Source organism: Panthera tigris, chromosome B1 (genome assembly GCF_018350195.1).
Source record: "Panthera tigris isolate Pti1 chromosome B1, P.tigris_Pti1_mat1.1, whole genome shotgun sequence".
Taxonomy (NCBI): Eukaryota; Metazoa; Chordata; class Mammalia; order Carnivora; family Felidae; genus Panthera; species Panthera tigris.
Genome location: NC_056663.1, coordinates 197,168,497 through 197,193,641, shown reverse-complemented (window position 1 = coordinate 197,193,641; position 25,145 = coordinate 197,168,497). Strand labels below are relative to the sequence as shown.

The 25,145-nt window shown below is 53.6% G+C and overlaps 1 protein-coding gene across 1 annotated transcript in view; it reads right to left on the bottom strand.

Annotated features, from left to right (window-relative positions):
* Nucleotides 1–14,799, bottom strand: part of WDR1 (WD repeat domain 1) — a 43,869-nt gene extending 29,070 nt beyond the window's left edge. Inside the window, exons 1-3 of the mRNA XM_042984932.1 lie at nt 14,635–14,799; nt 14,066–14,187; nt 2,165–2,255 (exon numbers count right to left, since the gene is read on the bottom strand). Of these exons, the coding sequence (XP_042840866.1) occupies nt 2,165–2,255; nt 14,066–14,187; nt 14,635–14,650 (229 nt within the window). The 5' untranslated portion in view covers nt 14,651–14,799. The remainder of the gene's footprint in view (nt 1–2,164; nt 2,256–14,065; nt 14,188–14,634) is intronic.
* Nucleotides 14,800–25,145: the final 10,346 nt, after the last annotated feature.

The window sequence follows — 25,145 nt, the reverse complement described above, 5'->3', positions numbered from 1 at the left end:
TGGGACCGTGGGCTACATCAACCCCAGGGCAGAGACTGACTGTGTTTTTTGGGGCTGGGGGTTCAGCCTCTGCCATGGGCTCCTTACTCAGGCCTTCCGGAAGGCTTGATCATTGAGCAGACACAGACCATTCAGACTTACAGGAATCTAAAGGTCCCGCAGAAAGCTAGAACCCCATCTGGGAGCGAGCTGCAGGCCTCCCGGGGTACTAGGCCCCTCCCCTGCAGAACCTGGGCACCCCAGGTTCCAGGTAACCCAGTTAACCAGAGCACGCACTTTCCCAGCCTCCCTCCTGCACACTCCAAACCCTACTACACGACCACACTATTTTTAGCCCAGGACCTAATCTCTGCAGTGGAGGCTTCCTTGTGTGCACTCGATTAAAGGGAGCAGCAGGCTAGAAACGAAAACGTGATCTCCACCCAGGAACACCTGATCTGCACACGGCCCAAACCTCCCTCAGTTCCTCTGCCAAGTCAGGGCACTTTTCCGAGAAAGTCAAGATCAAACCGATCCTTTACTTCTGTGGACTGTCCTTTGCCACGGTCTCTGGGCCAGCCTCCCTCACCAATTCAGCGCTGGGGTCTGAAGCGCCCAGATTTCCAGCCGGTGCAGCACCCCGCCCGGGGCTCCCAAGTGATTCAGCGGCTGGACCTGTGGCTCTCGGCACCAGGGCCACATCCTGGGGCTTTCAAGGAAAAGGTATTTTGCTGGCAAGCAGGAACAGGGGGCGGAACTGCAGGGCGAAAATAAATCAAGGAATATAAATCAAAGGTTTACGAGGGGTGCCTGGATGGCTCAGGTCACGGTCTCTCGGTCCATGAGTTTGAGCCCCGTGTCGGGCTCTGTGCTGACAGCTCAGAGCCTGGAGCCTGCTTCAGATTCTGTGTCTCCCTCTCTCTCTGCCCCTCCCCCACTCACGCTCTGTCTCTCGCTCTCTCAAAAATAGATAAACGTTAAAAAAAAATAAGAAAAAATAAAAACAAATAAATGAAAGGTTTACGGATAGCCTTGGAGTAGATCTAAACACAAGCGTCATTAAGTGCCCACTATGGGATAGACTCCTGGCCGAGCCCTTCACACACATCCCTGACCGCCGGCATTTGCCATCAGCCAGCACACCTGTTGCCCTGGCATGTCCTACTTTTAGTGGCAGACACTTGGGTCACCCGCTGTCAGGTGGCCACCAGTGCAAGACCATCGTAGGCCTCTCACACCCATTGCTACTCTGGATCCTCTGTCCAGTTTCTGGGAGAGAACGTCAAGGCCCAGGAAGGTAAGTTACTCAAGGAAGCCTGCGCAGTCAGTTAAGGGGCACACCCTCCAGGGACAGGGAGCGACCCAGTGCAGACCAAACGGCTCCCGGAGTGTATGAACTCCAGCCTCCTCTCCTGGCTGGTTAGTTCTTCCAGCCATTCCTTCATCTGTTGTTCTCTGGGGACGCTGACAAGGCCCAGGCCCGCATCAGCCCACTCGCCTGGCTCTCCCTGGGGCTGGAGACAGGGCTGGGCACAGGCAAGGCAGCCATAAGCATCTTGTAGAGCATAGGAACGAATGAGTGAGTGAATGAATGCGAGACACGGGTAAGCCACGCTAACTTCTGTGCCTCCCTTTCTCATCAAAGATCTACCCCAAAGACCCGGGGTAAACAAAGCATCCTACGTGGCAAAGATCTTTCTGTCCCTCCGCTTAGCCAGCCTCCCACAGAGCCACACAAAAGCCTGGCTAGAGAGAGCAAAGGCACAGACCAGAGCGCTTGCCTGAGGCCAGCATTGAGAGGGACTGGGAAAGGAGCAGCTCATGAATAAAGGTGACACGAGACAAAGCTGCAATTCAGAAAGCACACACACACACAAAATGAGCTCCAAAACATCATGATACAGCTGCCCACAAAGGCCTCTGGCCAGCCTCAAGTGAGCATTTCTGCTGACCTCGGAGCCGGAACCAGCTGGAACAAAGTCTGCCATGGGGCTTTTTGGAGGCTTCTACATCCCTTGTCAGCCCCAAGTGGAACTAATCACACTGGTTCCACCTGCTGCCCCCCCTTTCCCACCCCCCCCCCACCTCCCACCACCCTACCCTCCGAAGCCCGAAGCCCAGTTTGGCCTGGGGGCCTCCCGGACCCCACCACATGCATCCATGAGCCACCCACGCACACAGGTACCTCCAGAGGCGATGTAGAACCCGCTGGGCGCGTACTTGGCCACCACCACCTGATGGGCATGCTCCGTGTAGATGTCAGCAACGGCTGGGTTCTGCAAGGAGGAGACAGAAGGAACACAAGGAATGCTTCCCACTCTCCCGGCTAGTGGATGTTGGGGCGTGAGGAGTGGGATAACACACACACAAGCACCGAAGTCAAAACCTCCATAAAGAGAAATCGCAGCAGCGCCTCCACCTGCCCGCACAGCTTCGGGCGACAGAAATCCAGGTAGTTTCGTCTCTTTCTCTTTAGCCTAGAGCTGTAGAACTTGAGAGGATAGTGTGTCTTTTGCTTTTCCGCACTTGCCATAGTACCAGTAGGTACTTGTGAAACACACACACACAAGACAGAAGTTGCACTGAAAGTCGACTGTCCTACTTCCCTTGGCGGGAGGCTGCCATCGGCAGCTGCGTTCTTGAGGCACCTGTGGTCCCCCTGTTCACAAGCATCTCTACCCCGGCTGCCACTGGACGGCCTGTCACGGGGCCCTGCTTCGAGCCCCAGGAGCACAGTGGGGCGTGCGGGTGGGAGCCTCTCTTTGTTACAACCTTCGCCGGGAAACGTGGGCTTCCCGCTCGCTTCGCAGCACAGATGGAGGGTTGGCTGGACTGGCACCAAGAACGGGGCCGGCATCTGGGAGCAGGAGTACCTCTACTACTCAGCACCAAGGTTTTAACGTAGAATTTACTAAAAGTAGAGCACGGCGTCCCCCACTCGCACACACAGCCGAGAGGCCTCAGTGAACCCGACACACACACACTGAGATGCTCTCAATTCGTCTCGGCAGCCGGGCTTTCTTTCAGGGGGGAATAAAGACGCGGTCATCTACTCCTGATTCCCACTGTCCACTTTCTCTCAACCGAGGGCTCTTGAAAGAGGCAGCTTCCCACAGGCTGGAGACTGAGGCCATGGCAGGTCCCAGTGTGGGATGCCCAGCGTTCCGGAGGCGGCTGCTGCAGGTACGTCTAACCTGATCCCCAACCGCCCCCACCTCTCGCCGACCTGACCACAAGATCAGAGGCCTGCACTCTTCTCCGCCCTCTGGCTATGGGATCCCCCTCCCTCGAGACTGAGTCCAGAGGGTACACCCTGAATTCTAGCCCCGCCCACCGCCAGCCGCCTTCTGGCTTTCCTCTTAGTCCCGCGTCCTGCAAACATCGTTCCCCTGGCCAGGAGCAGCCTTCCTGCCTGCTGACACCTACGTACGAGGCCCAACCAAAGACCTGTCTCCTGCATGAAACCTCCCGGGACGGCCTCTTCTCTCTTCGGTGCCTCCAACGCTTGCGCTGTGCCACTCTGCTTTTCCAAAAGACGTACATTAAGTGCCTGTTTCCACTGACTGAAAGAAATCTGAACAGCATTGTTCACTTTCATGACGAAAGGTAAAAGGCCAAGATAGCATTCGGCATCAGTGCCACAGCGAGATGAGCCGGTCTGGGGCGGATGTGCCCCCCGGAGCAGCGAGCGGCGCCCCCCAGCTCCTTCCCTGGGAACCACACTCATCACCTCAGCGTCAAGCTGCCAGAGCTCCGAGCTATGCCTGAGAGCATCTGTGCTTTATCTCAGTTTATTTCGTGCATCTGTTAGCAAGATGTGTCCTGAGGTCTCAGAAAAGCCTGAGAAAGGTGATTTGGGGGTGGGCCCAGGACCACTCAAAATTTTTTTCATTATAAAGAAACGATAACTATTTCTTTGCTTTAGGCCATTTTGGCTCACAAAACGTTTCCTAGAACACTGTGTTTTTGGACTGCGGGGAGAGCTGTAGTCCTGAACCTTCTTGTCATCTCTTATCTGTTTTTCTGCAACCTGCTTCCAGGGCATTTATCTTTTCAGCCATCACGGCAGTTAACGAGTAGCAGGTGCTCAATAAACGGTTTTTTGGAGAAAGAAAAGTGGACGGAGCCCCTTTTACCCCCGAGACTTAACGCTTAGCATTAAGTGACGTAGCAGGCACTTGATACACGTTCTTCGCAGATTAATCCATCTGAGAATAACCATTTGCTAGTGAAATTAGAAAGGTATGAGGTATTCAAATGGGATGTCATGAATGGCAAACAGGCACAGGAAAAGGTGCTCGATGTCATCAGCCTTTTGGGAAAAGCAAATCGAAACTACAATAAGATACCGCTACATGCCCGCTGGAATCAGCAAGACCAAAAGAACGGTATCACCAAATGCTGGCAAGGACAGGGGTGCGGGGCGCTGGGATGTTCACGTATTGCTGGCAGGAACGCAAGGCGACGCGGATGGAAAATAGTCTGGCTGGTTTTGCACGAAGTTAGGCAGACGCTTCCCACACAAAACCCTGCAATCCCACTCCTAGGTACGTACCCAAGAAATAAAAGCACACGTCCACAAAAAGACACATGCGTGAGGGTTCATAGCTGCTTTATGCATTAATAGCCCCAAACTGGGAACAACCCAAAGGTCCACCAACAGGCGAATGAAGAAACACCGCGCTGGATCCATACAGTGGATACAACCCTGCGATAAGGGGGAACAAACGACCGACTATCAACTCAGCAACCACACTCAGCAACTCCAGTGAACCTTACAGGCATTATGCTAAGTGAAAAGGACACAGAAGACCACCCTGGGTTGCGTGGCTCCTTCTCCAGGTTGTTCCAGAGAAGGCAAACGTAAAGGGACAGAAAGCAGATTGGTCCTTGCTGGGTGCTGGGGTGAAGGGAGCCCACTGGCCGCAACGGGTTAGGAGAGCGCTTCTGGAAATGACGGGAGGTTCTGTGTCCAGATTACAGTGGTGGTTACAGGCCGTGCACATTTGTCAGGCTGTGCAGCAGAGGAATCTTCCTGATCTTCCTATTTCTAAATTATGCCTCAATAAAATTAAGATGTCTGGTATCCAACCCACTCCTGGCCCAAATTAGCGCTTCATATTCTATAACCCAACCATGGGACGCCTGGGTGGTTCAGTCGTTAAGCGTCCGACTTTGGCTCAGGCCGCGATCTCACGGTTCGTGAGTCTGAGCCCCACGTCGGGCTCTGTGCTGACAGCTCAGAGCCTGGAGCCTGCTTTGGACTCTGTGTCTCCCCCTCTCTCTGCCCCTCCCATGCTCATGCCTGTCTCTCTGACTCTTGATAATAAATAAACGTTAAAAAGAAAATTTCAAAACCTGACTACGGACAAGACCCCTTGCCCAGAAACTGGCCAAAAGAGGTCCTCAGACAGGCCACCACTACCAAGATCCTTCTCCAGATGTCTGTTTCAAGGCTGACTGAGGGGCACCACCAGCCCACTTTACAGATGAGAAATCCATCCCAAGGACAACTTGCCAATATGTTGGCACTCAGCCCCACTGGGGGTTCCGAGGACCCAGGGCAGGGATACCAGATGAGTAGGTAGAGGTTCTGGGCAGAAGTTCTGCCCCTAAACGGTCAGGGTTGCCAGTTGCAGGGGCTGCGAAATGCCCAAGGTCATCCCCAGCAGGCTCGGCACCAGAATCCCAGGCTGCATGAGACATGGCTCTTGTCTGCCTTGCAAATGCAACTGAGCCGGCGAGCGAGGGGCCAGATTCTCCAACTGAACACGACGATTTCAGCCGAGTGTGTGCCAACCTCCCCAGCTCTGCTCGGCACACACAGGGAGGCTGGCTACTAGAGGCAGAAATAACGGGTCCCCTGTCCCCACTGTGTCCTGCCAGCTCAGGCTCATTCCGGATCAGCGGAATCTGGAGTCTGTAAGGCCCCAGGACTGGGACCCAACACCCACTCCCCTGCCTCACTTGTCCCTCTCCTGCTGCCTCGGTGAAGAATACACTTGGGTGAGTAGTTTATTTGGAGCAGGGCTAGGGAAGAGAGGAAATGAGGCACAGAAGGGAAAGAAGCCAATTCTGGGTGCACCAAGGAATAACCCTGTGGTGGCAGGAGCTCCGCCTCCCTTGGGGCCTTGGGAGATGCTTCAGGGCAGGTCTTGGGGTCATCCCCCAAAGGGTGCTGAGGCTGGGACGCCCCTCCCCCAGGCCTTCCTGCACTTCTACTGGCAGTGCGGGTGCTTGCCACCAGGGTACAGGAGACCTGAGACACAGACCAGGGTGAGACCCGGGTGCCGAGGGGATGTGGGCTGGCTGGCTGATGGCTGGCTCGCCGCAACTTTCCATCTACTCGCCCCCGACCCCAGGCCTGCTCCTGGCCCTCCACACCCCCACAAGTCTTCTTCAACAATTCCCAAACCCACCTCCTCTTTCCGCCCCTGCCAGATTCCATCCAGGTCCCTCCTGGGGACCACGACAGTACCTTCTGGACTGCTCTCTACCTTCCGTGGACCGCTACACCCCTCATCCCCCGTCTCTAAGTCCCATGTCTCATCACCTGGTTCCCCTGCTTGATATCCTTCCCTCGGGAGCGGCAGAACCCGACCCCACTAACTGCACTCTTCCCGGAACCCCCCAGCACACACAGGACCCCCCACTCCAGCCCCACTCAGGCCCTCCCGGGCTGAAGAGCTGCTCCCTGGGCCTTACCTGGCCAGGGCCCCTTCCCTCCCCAGGCCCACGTGGGGACTAGAACGGGAGCCACCCACCCCCAGCTCAGGGTCTGGCAGTGGGCACTCAGCAACATCACTGAGTGACACACAGAGCTCGGGGCTGGTGAGACCCCGGGGTCAGTCCCGGAATGCGGCCTCCGCGCCCGGGAGGTCAGGGAGCCTCACAGAAGACACGGGCCATGGCCGGCCGTCACGCACCTGCAGACCCAAAGGCCTGCGGGGGCAGCAAGATGACGGGGGCTGCTGACAGAGTGCCAGATTGGGGCCCAGCAGGGCCAGATGAAAGCAGACCTCTCAACCGAACCTCAGGAGACCCATTCTCCGTGCGGACCAGACACCCCCTGGCCTCCCACCTGCGCCAAGACCCCTCCCTAGGGCCAGACCTTCTGCCAGGAGACTAACGCCCATACCTTCCCAGGCCCCGCCCCATCCGGGAGATTCGCTACACCAATGAAAGGTGGGGGGGGTTCCCGAAAGTCACTTTGTTTGGGCAGCATCTGGGCCGCCGGCTTCCCCAAAGCTCCTTCACGTCCCCATGTCTGCTCAGGCTCTATCTAGTGCCAAGGAGGGGTCAGAGGCCATCACACCATGTATAGTGGGGCTGGTGACTGGCCCAGGTCACAGGGAGTGGCAGCTTTCACCTCAGCTCCTGAGCCACAGTGAGCGCGGCGGACGCATCAGGAGGTTGGAAAGGCCTCCCCGGCCCACCAGGGCTGAAGCCGTCGGACAGGGCTCTGCGAGAGGGGCCTCCGGGCTGTCCTGCAGCAGCCGATGTCCCCTGGAGCCTCCAGAGAAAGCCCTAGGCTCCTCCAAACTTGGACCAGGCGAAGTGAGCATGACCTTCCAGGAGGATTGCATTTCAGAGCTTTCTAAATTCTTCTAGTTCCTAAAAGCAGTAACCGGTAGCTGGACCCGTGTATCAGACACGATCTGCAAGAGCCTCTGTTCACTGATGACCAAGGACAAACTCAAATTACTGCACGGTAACCCGGCTCCGAAGCAGCTACAAGACATCTGTATTTCCCGACCGGCAAGGCTGAACCCAGCAGCTGAGCCCCTCCACACAGCCTCGAAAGACACACAGAACACGGACGGATGGCTCATTTACTCCTTCCAAGAATCTGGGCTGGCCCTGGGGATCCAGTGGTGAGCGAATGCTTTGCAGAAATAAAACCTGCCACCCAAGCTGCACCCAACGAGCACCGCCCTGCTCGACCTTGGAGGCTCCCTCTTGCCTGCAGGAAACGCACCCTCCCCCAGCAATCCAAGGTCCACTTTCCATGATGCCCTGCTCCTTCCTCCATGAAATCACTATGTGACTTTCTTCACTTTACCTGCCTCGGCCTGGAACGCCTTCGCTCCTTCCTGATCCTTGATGATGTCTCCTGTTACCTTCTAACACCCAGGTGAAAGCCACCTCCGAGAATCCTTCCCCGATGCTCCCAACTGGAGACGGTCTCCCCCAACCCCCAATGCCTATTCCCATCCGACCTCCCACCCCACCACCCTTACTACTCTCTGCCATGTACCGCGGGCCATTCTGACATCCGCAAGGCTTCACGCTAAGCGAACTCCACAGAGGGCAGGGCCTGTATCTGATCCAACAAGGCAGCCTCCAAATGCCCCAGGAGACCAGGGCTCGCTGGACCCCGAGGGCCGTTTGCGAAATCGCTGTGTATGGAGGGTTCACTCTTGGCCAGGGGACCCTTCTGCCAAGTCCTCTGAAACCTCACAGGAAGGTAACCTCACAACCCACTTCACAGGCCAAGCGACGTGGGCACAGAACTAATGACGTGCCCAAGGCTAACCGCTGGTAAGCGGTGGAGGTGGGGACCTGAAGTCAGGTAAGAGCCTTCATTCCCGAGTTTTGGTCTCTCACTTATGGTTGGAACCATTGTTAGCCTGATTCTTTTAACTCAGAGTAGCACTTCTGTCTAGCCCACAGGTTTCTGAACGGTGTGGGGCCAGGTCATTCAGTGGTCCTACAGGGCCCACCCCTCCCGGAGTGACTTTCCCTCCTGCCTCCTAGCTCAACGCCTTCCCCACGGAGCAAACCAAGCCTTAGAGCAGGGACCCCAGCACAGACAAGGCCACCGCCACCTCCCTTCCTGTCCCTCCTCTCCCTCTGCCTGCGCAGGGCCTCACTGAGCAGTCATGAAGGGACCCCTGGGGCTTCAGTCTGGCACCTCTAGAAAGAGACAGCACTGAGCCACCAGGGCGGATGTGAAGAAGGCACCGTGTACCGTCACAGCCCAGGCAACCCTCCAGGAATACTTGTGAAAGGACTCTGCGACATCCCACGGTGACCCTGTTACCGGTTCTCCCTGTTCTTACAGATAAGAAAACCAAACCGGATGAAGTACGTATGTGAAGTGCTCAGCCACTGCCCAGCATACCAAGTGCTCAACAAAGATGAGCTCCTTTACCAGAGGCGGTGCTCAGGGCAGCGCGCTGGACCAGCAGAAGCCTGTGGTCCCTGTAGAGAAGGGCTGAACACGGGCGGGGCTGGGGCTGGGGCTGGGGCTGCCCAGGCTGCGATGGCCTGTGGTGGAGAAACTGCCATTTTCTGGGTAAGGTTCCAGGGAGCAGAGATAAAACTGGTGGGTAGAAGCTACTAGCAAGCTGAGCGGAGCCTGGGATCCAGGTCTTTCTAGGGGGTCCACCACCACCAAAGCCGGGCAGGTTCTACCGAGACTCTGGAAGAGAAGCAAAGAAGCAAAACAGGGCCCTTTCCAGTGCACAGCCTACACGTCATCTGCAACAAGGCCCCGTGGGGGATGACGGCTGGGTGCGGCACAGGGATCCAAATGGGCACCTCCAACTGTTCCGGGGCATGGCCAACTTCCACAACCCAACAGGAACCAGGACCACCTCTCCGCTGGCCTCAGACATGAGGCGGCAACCTTGACTTCTTTAAGCTCCAAGGCTCTGAGAGCCCGATCTACGCCCCCACAGACAGGGTTAAGGAATGTGCTGAAGCCACCGCCCGGAGCCCGTGTCAAACTTCCTCCAACTTCCGTGCACATTTGGTTCCCGGTCTAGATTCTCCCCCATCTCTGCTATGTCTGTCTTGCTCCTCTTCCCGGAGAACTCTTACTCATCCTCCAAAACCCAACTCAGAGGTGTCCCTTCTCCAGGAAACTTCCTTGTTGCTCTGTGGTGCAACTGGTTCTTCCCTCTTGTTTCCAAATCATTCAGGACATTCTTTTTCTTTTTTTCAGTTTATTTATTTTTGAGAGAAAGAGAGAGCACGAGCGAGGGAGGGGCAGAAGAAAGGGAGAGAATCCCAAGCACACAGCACGGAGCCCGAGGCAGGGCTCGAACTCGCAAACCATGAGGTCATGACCTGAGCCGAAATCAGGGTCAGCGCTTAACCGACTGAGCCACCCAGGTGCCCCCAAATCACTCAGAAGATTCTTTTAAAGTGCTTAACCAGAGCATTAGAATGTTACTCACCAAGGTTCTCAACGCTAACGAGATTTTGGGCCACATAACTTATAGGACAGTCCTGAGCATTGTGGGATCCTGGCAACATCCCTGGCTTCTGCCCACTAGATAGATACCAGTAGCACAAAAAAATGTCTCCAGACATTGCCATATAGCTCTTAGGGGGTGGGGCTGGGGGCAAAACCTCCTCCCAGCCACTGATTTAAATCTTGAACACGGTGGCCATGGGCAGGGCTCTGCAAGACAAGCTTGGTGAACGTGTGGGGGAAAACAGGAAGCAAGGGCTGGTTCTAGCAGCTAATCAGCACTTGCGGAGTGCGTTTGTCTTGAACCTCCAACCTGAGGCACAGAACAAGCTGTACTACAGATCTGATCACGTTACTGGTCCACACAGCTCCGTGGCCTTGTCGGGGCCTGACTCCTCTTAAAGATCAGACCCTCCCCCAGGTCTCTCCCGGGTTAAGCTCACGCATGTGCTAACCTGCTCATTTTCTGCACAGGTGCTAACCCAGCACACTGCTCCCTTCGGTCACCTGCTGGCTTGTTTCACTCCCAGCGAGGCCACGAGCTCCGTGCAGGAGGGGGCCTCCCCTGGATCTGTGCTCCCAGCACACACAGCAGGGACTCAGGAGGCATGTGCAGACAGACAGAAGGGACAACGTCAGCCCTTCTCAAGCCATCTGTCTCTTTACATACCCCCTCCCCCATGGGGGGGGGGATGCACAGGTGGTCCTTCTACACATGACTGGCTGCAGACCGCACCACGAGAAGCTCAGCACTCAGGTTCAACAACCCTGAACTTCATACTGCGCTTGGAAGCAGAGAGTGTTGAACTGCAACAAACATTTCACTTCCTAGAATTTGATTTCATGCACCTAATTTTTCAAATATACACATTTCAGTTCTGGAATCTAGGGACCGGGTCGTTTAAAAGCCAGCCCCAAACTCGCTTGTAGCAAATCTGCTGACTGCTTGTGGCAGCTTTCAAGGGGCTTCTGACACTGGGCAGTTCAGAATCACGGAGAAGCTTCTTCACTGCCACTGGGAGAAAGCTCTTCCCTGTCTCTGCAGAATAGGCAGGGGCAATGGTGACGCTGGCCTCGACGTAAGAATATACCAGGCTCTCCCCTTCTGGAGTTTTCTTTTTTCTGATTTTTATTTTAGAGAGAGCACAGGGGGGCACGGGGAGAATCTTAAGCAGGCTCTACTCTTAGCATGGAGCTCAACACGGGGCTCCATCCCGCGACCCTGCGATCGTGACCTGAGTCAAAAGGGTATGGATACCCGGAGATGAGTGAGAAGGGTGGGGTGGGATTTTGGGGGTGAGACTGAGGTACCAGGCTCGATGGTGAGGCCGCATCAGCCATAGTAAGGGAGGGCAAAGAGGACAATGAATGCCACCTCCTATTTTACCAAAGCTGGTCCAGCCGTGCTCTGAGAACAGACTGGAGGAGAGCCAGCACGGTATCAGGGAGACCAGTTCGGGTTTTCTGTCTTGCAACCCAGAGAGGATGGTAGCTTGGAGGAGGTGGAAACAGCAGGTAGAAAGAATGCCGGATCCTGAAGGTAGTTTGAGAGGAGTTGCTAGGATTCACTGGAGAATTAAACATGGCGTGGAAGAAAAAGAGGGAAACCGAGCAGAAGTTCAAGGTTTGGGGCCTGAACAGCTGGAGCCACAGCGTTGCTGTCTGGGGGCCAGGACACACAGGAAACCCTACTGTGCTTAGGACACGTCAAGTAGAAGGCAATCAGACATCTGTTGGACATTCCACAACCGGGTCTCCACCTTTCCTTCGGATCTCTTCTCCTTCTTGAGCCTGTAATTTAACCAGACCATCTTCCTTCCTGTTCCCTGAATGTTCACGAGGGCTCACGTCTTTTTTTCCAGGAATGTTGTACCCTAATAAAAACGGTGCCCATCCTTAATCGAGTACCAATGGTCCCTGAATCCAACAAGAGCCTGGGGTGCCTGATGTACATCCAGATCAGGAAGGGACGCGTTAGCAGCACCGTGCTGTCCTGGGCCCTGCAGAAACTTACAAATAGGTGGGAAAGAAGAGCAGAGGCACCCTCAACAGAGAACGGTGAAGTCTGGGGTACCGGTAAAAAGAAAGACTTCTGAAGAACGAGCAGAATGAGTTGCACGAGGCGGGGAATGTTGGCAAAGGGGGTGCTCGTGTGCGACTGTGAACAATTCCGGTGGAAACAACTCTGATCACTGGCCTCCTTGAACTTCGCTGACCTGACCTCTCTTCGGAGCAATGGGCCCAGCGGCGGGGGGTGGGGGTGGTGCTGAGAGAGATGCTGCCGTTGAAGAACCCTCCCTGGTACCAGACACACAGTGGGCACCTCACGGGAGGCCTCCCGTCTGGAAGTACACGCAGACTGCCGGGACATGAGCATGACTGCTAGGGGCAGGCCTGGTGTTCCAATGCGCCGGATCCCTGAGAACGCTTTAGTCCACTTTGTTTGCCAAACTGCCAGCGAGTATCTACTCTGGGTCGTCTAAACTTTTATTTACTCGACATCTCGGGACCTCACCCTGGAGACCTCCGGATCATTACCATCTAAGTCCTTGGCAAGGTTTCCCCCAGTTCTGAGCGAGGCCAGATCAGCTTTCTAGGAATCCGTGTGACTAGCACAAGAGCTGTTAGCACTTTCAGAGAACGTTCACACCCACCCACCTTCGTGTGAGGTGCCCAGCAAGCCCGGGCAGGGCTGAAACTGTCACACGGGACTCAGTCCTTGAGCAGAGGGGCAACGGTGACAGGCTGGCTTACCCAAAGATGAGGGCAGAGCCAGAAGCACCTCAGACCAGGTAGAGGCCTCTCCTTTTACAGGCAAGAAAGCGGAGGCCCACACAGCTCCTTTGCTCCCTCAGCCAGTTGTGAGGTTCCTGAGGGCAAGCGCACCCAATCAGCAACAATCCCAACCCACTAGGGGTAATCACTCACAACAGATGTGAATCTAAGCTGACGTCCCTTGGGAGCACGGCCAATCAAAACCATCTACCTACATACTGTGCACGAGGCCCGACCCCAAGCACAGTTCAGGAGAAAACATCACCCCCCCTCCCCCCGGCAATGGTTGTGCTGGCACTTTCCCCTTCCATCCTGTCACTCAGGCTGGGGAAGGGCGAAGAAAGATTTCAGTGTGCAATCTCGGCGGTGGGGAGACCAACAAGCAGACTGGGTCATTTGGGTAATTACAGAGGAGTAACAGGATTCCCCACGACATTGGCTCGACAAGCATTCTTGGCCTGAGTACAGAATGTCTGTCTCAATGCTTCATGGGAATAAACCATTCCTGATTTTGCGCCGGGGCTCAGATCCGGATGGTGTGCAGAGAGGCCTGAGTGTGAGTCCTGGCCGCTCACACCGAGAGCCCCTGGGTGTTGGTAATGATTATACACAAGGGCCATTTACCAAGCACTGGGTGTGTGCCAGGCGAGCCGGTGGGAGGGAGGCATCATCTCATTCAGCCGGCACAGGCGGTCAGGGGAAGTGGGGGGGGGGGGGGAGCCTGGTGTCATCACCTCCATTTTACAGATGAGGGCACTGGGATTCCCAGGCCCAAGTCACCAGCTACCCCAAGGTCAAGCAGCAGCTGGCCGGGTGTGTCCGATCCCCCTAATCCAGAGCGCTTATACTTATGATCTGAACTAATCTGAGCCTCAGTTTCCCCATGAAAAGAGTGAGAAGTGGGCCTGGCCACCTTGAAACCATCTCCTAGTCTGCTAGGCTTCCGAGGTGTGGTCCCAAGGCTGAGGGGGCGTGGCGTCCTCACCCTCCTCAGGCTGCGGAGAGAGAGCGGGAGAAGAAGCCGTAGAGGGGAAGAGGAATTAACCTGAGAGTCGCGCCCAAGATAGGAACCCCCGCCTGGGCGGGGGGATACGGGGAGGAGGTACTCACGTCGATGTTTCTTAGAATGACGCACTTCCCATTGGTGTAAAGAAAATTGTTGCCCTTGGGGTCGCCGCCGATGATTTTAGAGACGCCCCTCTCCACCTGGGGGAGGCTGGCGAACACCTTCTCTGCGGAGACACAAATCAAGCAGCGCACGTTAGGGGCAGCCCCCGCCTCATCCCCCAGGCCGGGCTGAGGACGGAGGGGTGGGAGCGGACTAGAGAGGGGCCCTGGACCGGTCTCAGCCGGTCACCTGTTGCCACCGCCAGGAGGGGCGGCAGCCACTTTGAAGGAGCGCAAGGGACCGCGCGACTTCCTGGTCTGCGCTCCCGACCAGGCCCTTCATGGACGCGGGGGCTCCCACGGGCCCAGCCCGCAGCGCCAACTTTGGGGCACCCCCTCCCGGGCCGGGGATCGCCGCCGGGCGCCCCGAGGGCGGCGGGGCGCTCGCCGGCCTGCGCCCTCACCCCTCCCCCGCGGCCCGGGACCCCGCCGGGCCGCCCGCGCCCCACCGATGGCCGAGGGGACGGGGGACATAGGCGCCCACCCCGGGGGCACGGGGCCGCGGTACTTACTGATCTCGTACGGCATCCTGCCCACTTGTTACCGCGCTCGCCGAGAGCCTCCGAGGCCGCCCGCGCCGCGAAGCAGACTGGCGGAGGCCGGGCCGGGGACGGGGGCCGAAAGGCGGCGCCGGGCGTGCCGGGCGCGGAGGGGGCGGTCCGAGGCCGGGGCTCCGAGGCCGGCTCGCGCCCTGCCCTGCGCGCTGCCGCTGCGGACGCGCCGAACCCGGAAGCGCGGCCCCGCGCGCGGCTCGCCCCCAGCTTTGACCATATATAGTCAAGCGCTCGGCTCGGCGGCTGCAGCCCGCGTGAGCCTGCGCGGACGGGGCCGCCCTTCCCCCCGCCCCGCGCGGGGCCCGCCCCGGCCGCCCCGCCCCCGGAAGTGACGTTACACACGGTCCTGTAAAAGGGCGGCGCGGGAGCGCCTGCTTGATCAGAGTGGTCCTGGCCGCGGTTGGAGGAGGGTTGCGGAGTGTTTCGGGGGGAAGGGAGGGCGGGCTTTTCGGGCGGCTCCTCGCTGGAGTTCTGCGGGGGCCGAGCGTGCTGTAGCGGGGGGCCGCGGAAGCCCTCTCCGTGCTTGTGTTTGCGTAGCGGGCGTTCCCGAGCCGCTAGCCTTCCTGCTGAGGCTGAGTCGGCGCCCGTTCGGGTTTTGCAAACATAGTGGGTTTCTGTTTTTTTTTTTTTTTCTTGGAAGCTAGATGAGTGGGAGTCCCCCTTCCTCAAAAACTGTCTCGCAGCAGAAACCTTAGGGATGTGTCTTTCTGGGCCCAAACTCTCACTCTCTTTCTCTCTCTCTCTCTCTCTCTCTCTCTCTCTCTCTCTCTCTCTCAAAACTTTAGAAAGCTAAGAAGCCAAGGAGAGCAAAAGGGAACGTAGGTTCTAAGAAAACCAGAGTGGGCCAATGACGGAGGGGGAAGGCAAAGGGGAACTTGGAAGATCGAGGCAGCGGCTCGGAGGTGTTGCTGCGAGCCTCACTTTTCAGCAGGGGTTGTTTTCCTGAGATGGGGGCGGGCGGGGGGGGGCGGCTAAAGGAGAATCTGTGAAGCACCTGTGGGTACGTAAGCGTCTGAAGCCTGCGCTAGAAAACCTCACACTGATGCTTGAATTCCTATTTTTCTAATCTGGGAAGCCTAGTAGGCTCTGCTTTCGAACTGGATCCGGGTTCTCTCTTCCTTGGCTGTTAGTCAAGAACCGAGCCTTGAACGCTCACCTGGGTAATTGCAGGTGCTTGTTATCTAGTCTGTTAGGCTCCTATCCTCCCTCCCCTTCAACTCAGTCTGTCTTCCAGATTGCAGCCTGAGCGTTTTTTCTAGAAGCTGAAACCTATTTTTTGCTCTACAAAACTCAAAGCTCGTGGGCTCAAAAGCTGAGGCCTTCAAAGTGGCCGACTGGGCCCTAAGTAAAAAGTCTCAGGGTTACAAAAGACTCCATCTACTGCCCCTAGCTCTATCTTTCTTCACACCGGCTGTCTTGTTGCTCCTGGAATGTCCCAGGCATATTCCTACTCCAGGGCCTGGGTGATTTGTTTTCTACTTTGAATTATTCTCTCCAGAAGTACTTAACTGCTTCAGGGTCTCCTCAATAAACGTCACCTTCCCTGACGACCTTACTTTAAATCACAAGCTTCCAGCCCTTAGGAATACATTCCTGAACCCTCCCTTTCCTGTTGTTTGTCTAGAGTAGATCCATCTGGCCCACATTGGATGTCCAAATGGATGCCCGTGCACCCCACGTGCAATCTTGGATCAAGAAACAAGGGATGTTAAGGTAGTTCTGTGAACAGGACTATAGAAACGTTAATTAAATCTTTGTACCAAATGAGGATTCCTAAAACAAGTGGTCAAGCAAGTGTTGGCTATTAACTAGAGAAACCAGGATTTAATGATCAGACTTTAATGGGACTTAAGATTCAGAACAGGTGAATTTAAGTTCACCCCTAGGGTATTTACATCGTGGAAGGACCCCGGTGGAAATAAAACTAAGGTACCCAACCTCAAGCACTTGCAAGCCTTAACATGTATATAAAGCCTTCTGTTGGATTTTGATGCTACTTGGAAAGCAAACCTAAGTAAAACATTCCCCAAACCCTGGCTCGAGGTCTTGCTGCTAGCTTGTGACGTTGATCTGCGGGCTTAAATTGGGGATGGGGATGGGGATGGGGATGGGGATGGGGATGGGGGTGCTGCCACTAGCTTAAAGTTTACAGACAACATGACTTGGCAGGCAGTTGGGATACCAGGGTGTTATTCCTCTGGTTCGTCTCTAGTGTGAGAAACCCGCTGACCCAATCCAGGGGGACGTGGAGACTGGGCGCACAGTGAAGGGGGGCTGTAATGAACGTTCTTGCAAGAGCAGGTAACTGGATAGACGCAACGGGGCAGTTACTACAGGCAATTGATCTCCTAGGGTGCAAACCCCTCCCCTGGTTTCTCATTGGCTGAATACTACAGAGGTTATAGCCTTACCCGGAGGTCAGCTATGCCCACGTAAGGCAAAAACTACAGTCCTTGAGGGGCGCAGAGACTTCGGTTTTTTGGTGCATGCTCATTGCAAAGCCCAAGAAAATAAGCCTGCAAAAGTGGGGAGGGGGAAGAACCAGGAAGTGAAGTATCTAAGGGTTTAGAACTCCCCGGGGGGCGGGGACGGAGAGGGGAGGTTAATATGTATTTCAAATAGGTTGTAAACCTATTAACAGCACTGCTTTTCCTTCTGAAAAGGAATCCTCTCACTTCTCACATCTGGAACGTTCTGTTTGGTTGTCTAAGCTGTAAGGACTCTGACCCCTGAGGGATATGTGCTGTGACTAACCGTAGTTCCAGTGCTTTTCCTCGGGTTCTCCTCCCTTATGTACACCTTGGTTAATTCAACCACCTAACAGCCTGCCCTTGGTCTCCAGTGAGGACCCTGAATGTCTGTATCCTGGTGACTCCTACTCTACATGTTGGTCCAGCCACTTCTGGCAACTCCTGTTCCCAGTTGCCTCCCTGGCATCTCAGGGAGGTCCCGAGGGCACTTCCTGGGACTAAACCAGTCTAAGACCAACTCCCCCACCCCCACCCCCCAACCTCTCCTACACAGGGCTGATTCTTTGAGGGCTCCCTTCCCACAGCGACCAGTAATTCCTGTCTCCGGCTGCACTGGTCAGAAACCTTAGCCTGATCTCACCCCTACACTCTACCCTTCACCAAATCTCGTTCCTTGAATGCCTGCGTCTCTTAAATCGAACCCTTTGTCTCCTGCATCTCTTTAACCCTTCATGTCCTAAACACGGCTGGGCTTCAAGCTTTCTCGCCTCCTCTGGGCTACTTTAACCACTTCCTAACTGCTGTATCCACTCAGAGCCAGAGTAACCTCAAACCTTGTCAGCAACCCCCACACCTGTCTCAACATGTAGGCCTGGGGAGGATGTTGGTCTCTAAGGCCCTGGGGGACCCAGGCTTTGGTTGGCTCTCCAGTAGCTCTGTCCCTGGGTCTTTTCCAGCCACAGGGGTCACCTCAGGGCTTCTCAGCTCTGCTGCTCTGCACGGCGGCTGCTTGGGAGCTGTGGCATCTGTGGTTTCTGAGCTTTCCCTGACACCCCAGGGTAACCTGGTTGCAGTTGCTTGAGTGGGGTAACTGACAAAACCCTTCCACGGGCTTCCAGGAGTAAGTACGAGGCCTCGCCGCTTCAAGTCTGTTCTGACAAACACTTTGGTGAAAATAAGGGTTCAGAATGCATGGCTGTGCAAGAATGGACCTCCTCCTGAGCACGCTTAGCCCAGGTGTCCTGCTTACCCCTTCCATAAATGAGGAACCTACAGGAGACCTTTGAGGCTCCTGCTTCCAGAAGCTTTGCAGAAAAACAAAGGAATCGCAGGAATCCTGGCCTTGTGTGCAAGGCCTGTAAACCTACTTGCACACTTCCGACCCTCCTGTTCTCACGTCTAAGGATCTGGAAAGGGATCTCCTTCCTGTTAAAGAACACTGGGCCTCTGCAAAGGGCACTGTGCCCAGATGCTGCAAGAGCCCAAGAATGGGTGCTGATCCTCTAGAAGAGCTTGTGGTTGGACTAGTCCATCTCCTGGAGGCAGGGTCCTGTACAGTAGGGGAACTTCCCCATCATGGGCTCAGATTTCTCTAGAAATCTTGGTCTCTTTCCTGGGTCCTACCCTACCATTTGCAAGACAGCTTGGGTAAACCACCCTCGATTATCTCTGAAATGTTGCTGCAATAGATAACCTCTCCATCTCTAAGCTGGCCATACCGCCATCCTCTCCAATCTGCCACGAGCAGACCCTCACTTGGAAATGGCCAGGGAAACGCCCAGGTTTGGCTCAAGGGTCAAACCCTAGTTTACCTATGAATGGGAGCGGAGTGACATGGGGCAGACTTAGCTATAGGCTACCCACCCCATGATCCTGGGAGCCTGGGGCAGCAGGGCTTTGGGCTGCCCTCCTAGAAGGGAGAACTATTGGGAGTGGGGCCATCACCCAACGAGCTCTCCTGCTTTTGTCCTGTCAAAGAGGGTTGATAATGCAAAACCCTGGCCTGTCTCTCTAAACCTATAGAAGAGTGTTAACCTCTGGTGTGTAAATTCTCCAGCCCTGAGTGTCACGCCTTGCTGTGGATGCTTCTTGTGAAGCTGCTCAGTCAAAAACCAATGGTATTTCATGGCCCCGTGGGGGAACCACGCTTTGCCAAATGACTGCCTAACACCTGTAACCAGTGCGACAAGAGTGTTCAAATTCCTGCAAGCTGTAGGAACTTGTGCATAAGTTGTTTTCCCATTTGAGCTTCTCTATAGCACCTCTATCTCTAGGAGAACTCTGTTCCTGCGTAGCTCCAGACTAAACACAGTTCAGGGAACACCTCTTACTTGATTACTGATCTTAGTTCTTCAAAGCCATGCTTCATGGACCGCTAAACCTCTGCTGCTATCTGTCCTAACCTGGTTCGAGACTTGGACTTGCACAACTTCACTCTTTGAGCACAGGACTGTGAAGGCTCTGGGCCAGACCCTTCGCTTCCCTGCCAGTCTTTGTACTGACCTCCTGTAAGTTGTAGGATGAATACAGCCGCTGCTCTTTTCTGTGCTGCCTGCTACATGGCACAGCAGGTGAAATGGTGCCCTGAAGGGAGGTAGAGTCCCTGTCCTCACCTCTGCCTCCCTTGAAGGAAGGGCTTTCTTGGACTTCGCTGATCTTTCCGTGAGCACTTGTGAGGACTTGCCCAAGTTTTCAACAGCCAGGATTCAAGCTTGGGTCTGCTGTCTCCAGAGCCCAACGGTTGCCCTTCGTGGGGAAAGGGCTGAACGAGACCAGCGCAGCGTTCGCGAATCTTGGTGTTGATGAATAGACCGCTTTATCTCCTTGCAGTGAGTGGTGGAATGCAGTAGCTCTTTGGGCAAGTGCAAGGATGTCCGTCATTCTCTAGTTGAAACGCTCTGTCCTTCTGGGACAGATACTTAGAATTACAATGTGGCCTTTTCTCGGACTTACACCAGAAAATGATCCGGCTGTCTCAGTCACCATCTGGCTCTGGGGACCTCTGTCCAGGTTGTACCCATAAAGCAGGCGCGTGGCTATGCGATCCCTTGACATTCTGCAGTGCTTGGGGTGTCTGGTCTTGTTGCATCCACACGACTCGTGAAACAATGCTACGGGCACCAGTGACAGTCACAACAAAGTTTATTGCAATGAGAGGCAAGGCAAACCGATAGATCGGGACCGACACTCTTGACCCGAGTGCGGTCTCGAACAGCCGGGGTATGGGAGGTTTTATAGCTGACCACATCGTCTTATCACCTGGGAACAGAACAAAAGAATAGTTCCCAGGTGGAAACCGTTCAAACAGGCCCTTGCCCCAATCCAATCAAACACTAATCCATCTCTTGATAGGATAAGGCTATTATCTTTTAACCTACAGTGTTAAAGCTGTTTCTTAAGGCTACAGGCTACCCCTACCCTACAATTTAACCCTTACATAAGGACACAAGCCATATGGGATTGAGGCCTACCTACTCTGGTATGACCTCATCGTAATAGATTGTCAGCAATGACCATATTTCCCATTCACCTTCTGAGGTATTGGGGTTTAGGACTTGAATGTATCATTGGGGGCATACATCTCCGTAATAGTAGGTAAGAAGCTTGCTGGTTTCACTTGACCGTCCTCCCACCCTGAGCCCTGATTGATGTCCTGAGGCCCCCTGGGAGAGAAAGACACAAGATGCTGGAGTGTGCAGACATATGCTTTGGCAATGACAGCATTGACACGAGAGATTCACCACCCATCTTTGGAGCACCTGCCCTTGGGGAAAACCAACTAGGGTTTACGAACAGATCCATGGGCAGGTGTCCTACCAAAGGGTCTCCAAAGTAATGATAAAACAGCTATTGTCTGTCCCACCCCCTGATCTGGCATTCCATTCTAAAATGCTCAAATATAGCATTTTAAACAGCTGCCTTTGGAACAGACCCCGGAGAACACTTTGGGCGTGTTTGGTAGTTACTTGCTGCCCTTGGGACTGTGAGCCCAATTCCTCGACCTGACCTAGCATAGCCATGGAGTTACTTCTGCGTCCAAGTGCAGCCGCAGGGTGGAGGCCGCTGTAGATGGCCGGGAGCTGTTTGGCCTCCATGCTTAAGTCTGGGCCTGCAGAAGGCCTTCATTAGGCCCTTTGTCCTGGCTGGGTGGGCTCTAGTCCCCACCAGGGGCCTTGAGTTAGGATAGTCGGCCTCTGTGTACGTGGACAACTTGATCTGTATCGTAATGTCCGTTTCCAAGGCAGTAGCTCTAAAGGGACACTGCAGAGTGAGGCTGGAGATGACGGTGTTCCAACTCTGACATCAACGTTAACGGATCGAGGAGCACCACTACATTTGGGGATGATTCGCGTCTGGTTTTGATTTTATTCCGACATCAAAGTTAATGGATCAAGGAGCACCACTACATATAATTGGAGATAACTTTGCATCTGGCTTTGATTTTTTAAATTCAATTGATGGTTACATTTGTTTCAGGTGTATAACTGATTACTTCCACACAACACCTGGTGTTCATCACAAGTGTTTAATCCCTACCCTGTTTCACCCATCCCCCCATCTCTTATAACTGCTTGTTCCGTAAGTGTTTGATTCTTTTTCCCCTTGGCTTGTTTTAAGTTTACCTGAGTGACATCATATGATCTTTGCCTTTCTGACTTGGCTTAGCATGGTACTCTAACTCCATCCATGTCTCTGCAAATGGCAACATTCCATTCTTTTTGATAGCTAAGTAATCCACTGGACATAAATCTTTATCCATCAGTTGGACACGTGGGCTACTTCCATCATTTGGCTATTGTGGATAGTGCTGCTGTAATATGGAGACACGTGTATCCCTTTGAATTAGTATTTTTGTGGTGGTGGGGCAAATACCTAGTAGTGCGATTGCCAGATGGTGGGGTAGTTCTATCTTGAGAAACCTCCACACGGTTTTCCACAATGGCTGCTTCAGTTCGCATTCCTACCAGCAGTGCCAGAAGATTCCCCTTTCTCCACATCCTTGCCAACAGCTGTCTTGTTTTTAGCCATTGTGACAGGTGTGAGGAGTATCCCCTTGTGGATTTGTATTTCCCTGATGAATGATGTTGAGCATCTTTCCACGTGTCAGCCGTCTGTAGGTCTTTGGAGAAATGTCTACTCAGGTCTTCTGCCCATTTTTTAATTGGATTTTTTTAATGTTTATTTTGAGAGCAAGCGTGAGCAGGGGAGCGGGGAGAACCCCAAGTGCAGGGCTCAAACTCCCAAAATTGAGATCCTGAGCTGAAATCCAGAGTGATGCTTCACCGACTGAGCCACCCCAGAGCTATTGAGCTTTAAAATCTATAAAAATAAACTTACAGCTACTCTTTACCATCAGGTCTGTCACTTGCAAGTATTGTCTCCCAGCCCATAGGTTTCCTTTTAGTTCTGTGTGCTTTGTGCAGAAGCCTTTTACTTTGAAGTCACTTTTTTTGTTTTGGCTTGTTTCCCCTGCTTCAGGAGACCTACCTAAAAAGTTGCTACAGCCAGTCTCAAAGAGGTATTGCCTGTGTTTCTTCTAGGATTTCTATGGTTTCAGGTCTCCTGTTCAGGTCGTGAGTGAATCCATCTTGAATTTTTGTGTATGGTGTACGAAGCTGGTCCAATTTCATTCTTTAGCATGTTGTGGTCTAGTTGTCCCAACGCCATTTGTTGAAAGGACTGTCCTTTTCCCGCAGGATATTCTTTCCTGCTTTGATGGACCGTATAGTTGTGGGTTCACTTCTGGTTTTTCTATTCTGTTCCATTAATCTAATGTGTTCATTTTTGTGCCAGTACCATACCGTGTGAGTACTACAGCTTTGTAAGATGATTGAAGTTTGGCTATAAGGGTGCCTGTCCGGTTCAGTTGCTAGAGCATGCGACTCTTCCTCCTTGGTGTTGAGTTAAAGCCCCATGTTGGTCTTGGAGCTTACTCAAATTCTCCGGTTTTGGTTTCTTCCCCCTCTTAAAATAAGGTCTGCAGTCTTCTCTTGATATGTCTGTTCCATTCAAGCCCTACGGGTCTCTGGGCTGCACCTATTCTCAGGATTGGGCAGGTACTTACATGTCTGAGAGAGCCCCAGACTGGACGATGGTGCAGCATTGGCTACTGTGGAGACTTGAACGTGGGAGAGGGAGTGTGGGTCCTTAAGATGCTTGCCCCTGTCGGTTAGAAATGATAAAGGTCAGGCAATGTGTTTGCGCGTTAGCCATGCACCTAGTGTCTGCCTGGTATGGTGTGGATATTGAGTAGAGGACTTCCCTCCTGGACCACTAGAAACCAAAGGGGAAGAAGATTTTAAATTCCAAGTGTTGGGATCCAGTGTTCCTAGTGGTGGTCCTTGCAACCTTTGCACCTTAGTTGCAAATGCCTTATTACAGAGCAGAGACAGAGCCATTATTCTAGCGAATGGCTGCTTGTGTAGCACAGTATATCAGTATTTGCTCACAAAGAGCTGATTTCAACCCTCTCTTGGTGCCCACCAACCACACCCCACTTTCTAGTCTCAAGATACTTGACCGTTGAGGAATCAAGCCAACGCTTCTGGATGTTTCCATCAGGCATTCCTCAGAACCAGCAATTGCAAACCAGCTCCCAGGACCCCTGCCATACTGTAAAGGAGTAAACCAGCTGGGGCTAATCTGGTTTTTTTTTTTTTTTTTTTTTTTTTTGGTAGTGCTTAAAATTGTCAGTCTCATTATAAACACTGCACATGCTAAACATGGGATATTCTTAACTGCAGTTAGACCATGACTCTTCTCCTGGGGCAAGTCATGGAGCCTAGGTCTCCTGACTCTCTCAAATAGAGGTTTCCTCTTCAGGTATACAGAGGAGTTACAGCTATCGGGGATGGTGGGGGTCAAGGTCCTAACCATACAGCTAAGACTTCGGGAAATGATAGTATCATTTGGGTACACTGCTCTGGGCTGTGGTCTGGGTCCTTTGGGTGTGTCCCAGTGGCTAGAAAACCCAGTTCTACCTGAATTTCTGGAGGTTGAGTCCTGGGACATGGCTCTGAGTGAATAGAGGTCAGTTCTTGTATTTCTACCTGATGCAAACATCTAGACTTAGGACACACTGCGGGCTTCCTACCTTCTCAATCTGGACAGAACTGGCCTTTAACCCTGATGTTGGAGAGGACCTAGAATCCCAAAATTACTTCCCATAAAGCTGTCTGATTTAGTAGCAGGTCAACTCCTTCTGTGGTTGACTTGTTGATGATGGCTAAATCCTACCTAATGTAAAGAGAATTGGCTGAGCTTTAATAGTGCTGATCGTACAAAAGAAACCTTACAATTAGCTCCAGACTTAAGAGGATAGCTCGGCTGTGTAACCTTATTCCCTTGGCAAACCCAGTCACTAACATGACCGAAACTACTCTGACATGATTGCAAGTAAGACCTTTAAATGAAATCGCAGTTCTTAAATCAGCTGCTGCTTTAAGTCACCTGTGCACACAGGACTCCTAAAACTTAAGTGACAAGACTGAATCTCCCTATCTGTATTGTTGGCCTAATTCCAGATTAACTCAATGTACCGAATCTTGCTCTGCAGACGGGAACAGGCTGCTTCAGATGCATCCTTCACCGGACAGAACGTACCAGTGAGTCTCTGCCACACTGATGTAATTGTTTTTTGAGGCGTGGACATAAAGGTGCTTTGTAAACTGTCAAAGTTTTCTCTCCAGATGTGACAAGTTAATGTGGACTATGCATCTAAAGTTCTTCCTGTGTTCAGATGATGTGCTGAGGGCCCAAGACCTCCCAGCTAAAAGCCTCGGTGGCGTTAGGGCCCAGGGCTGTCTGATGCTTGGGTCCTTGCTCATAACTATTGCCTTAGGATGTGTAAGGACTCCAAAGGCCTAGTGTTGGGAGACCGACTTTTGCTCTGGCCAGGATTTCATTGTGGGAACGAGGTTAATTACTTGTGGGGGAGGTAAAAGGATGATAGTCTATAACCAAAGGAAGTCTGGTGGATAAATTCAGATGGGGGAGGGG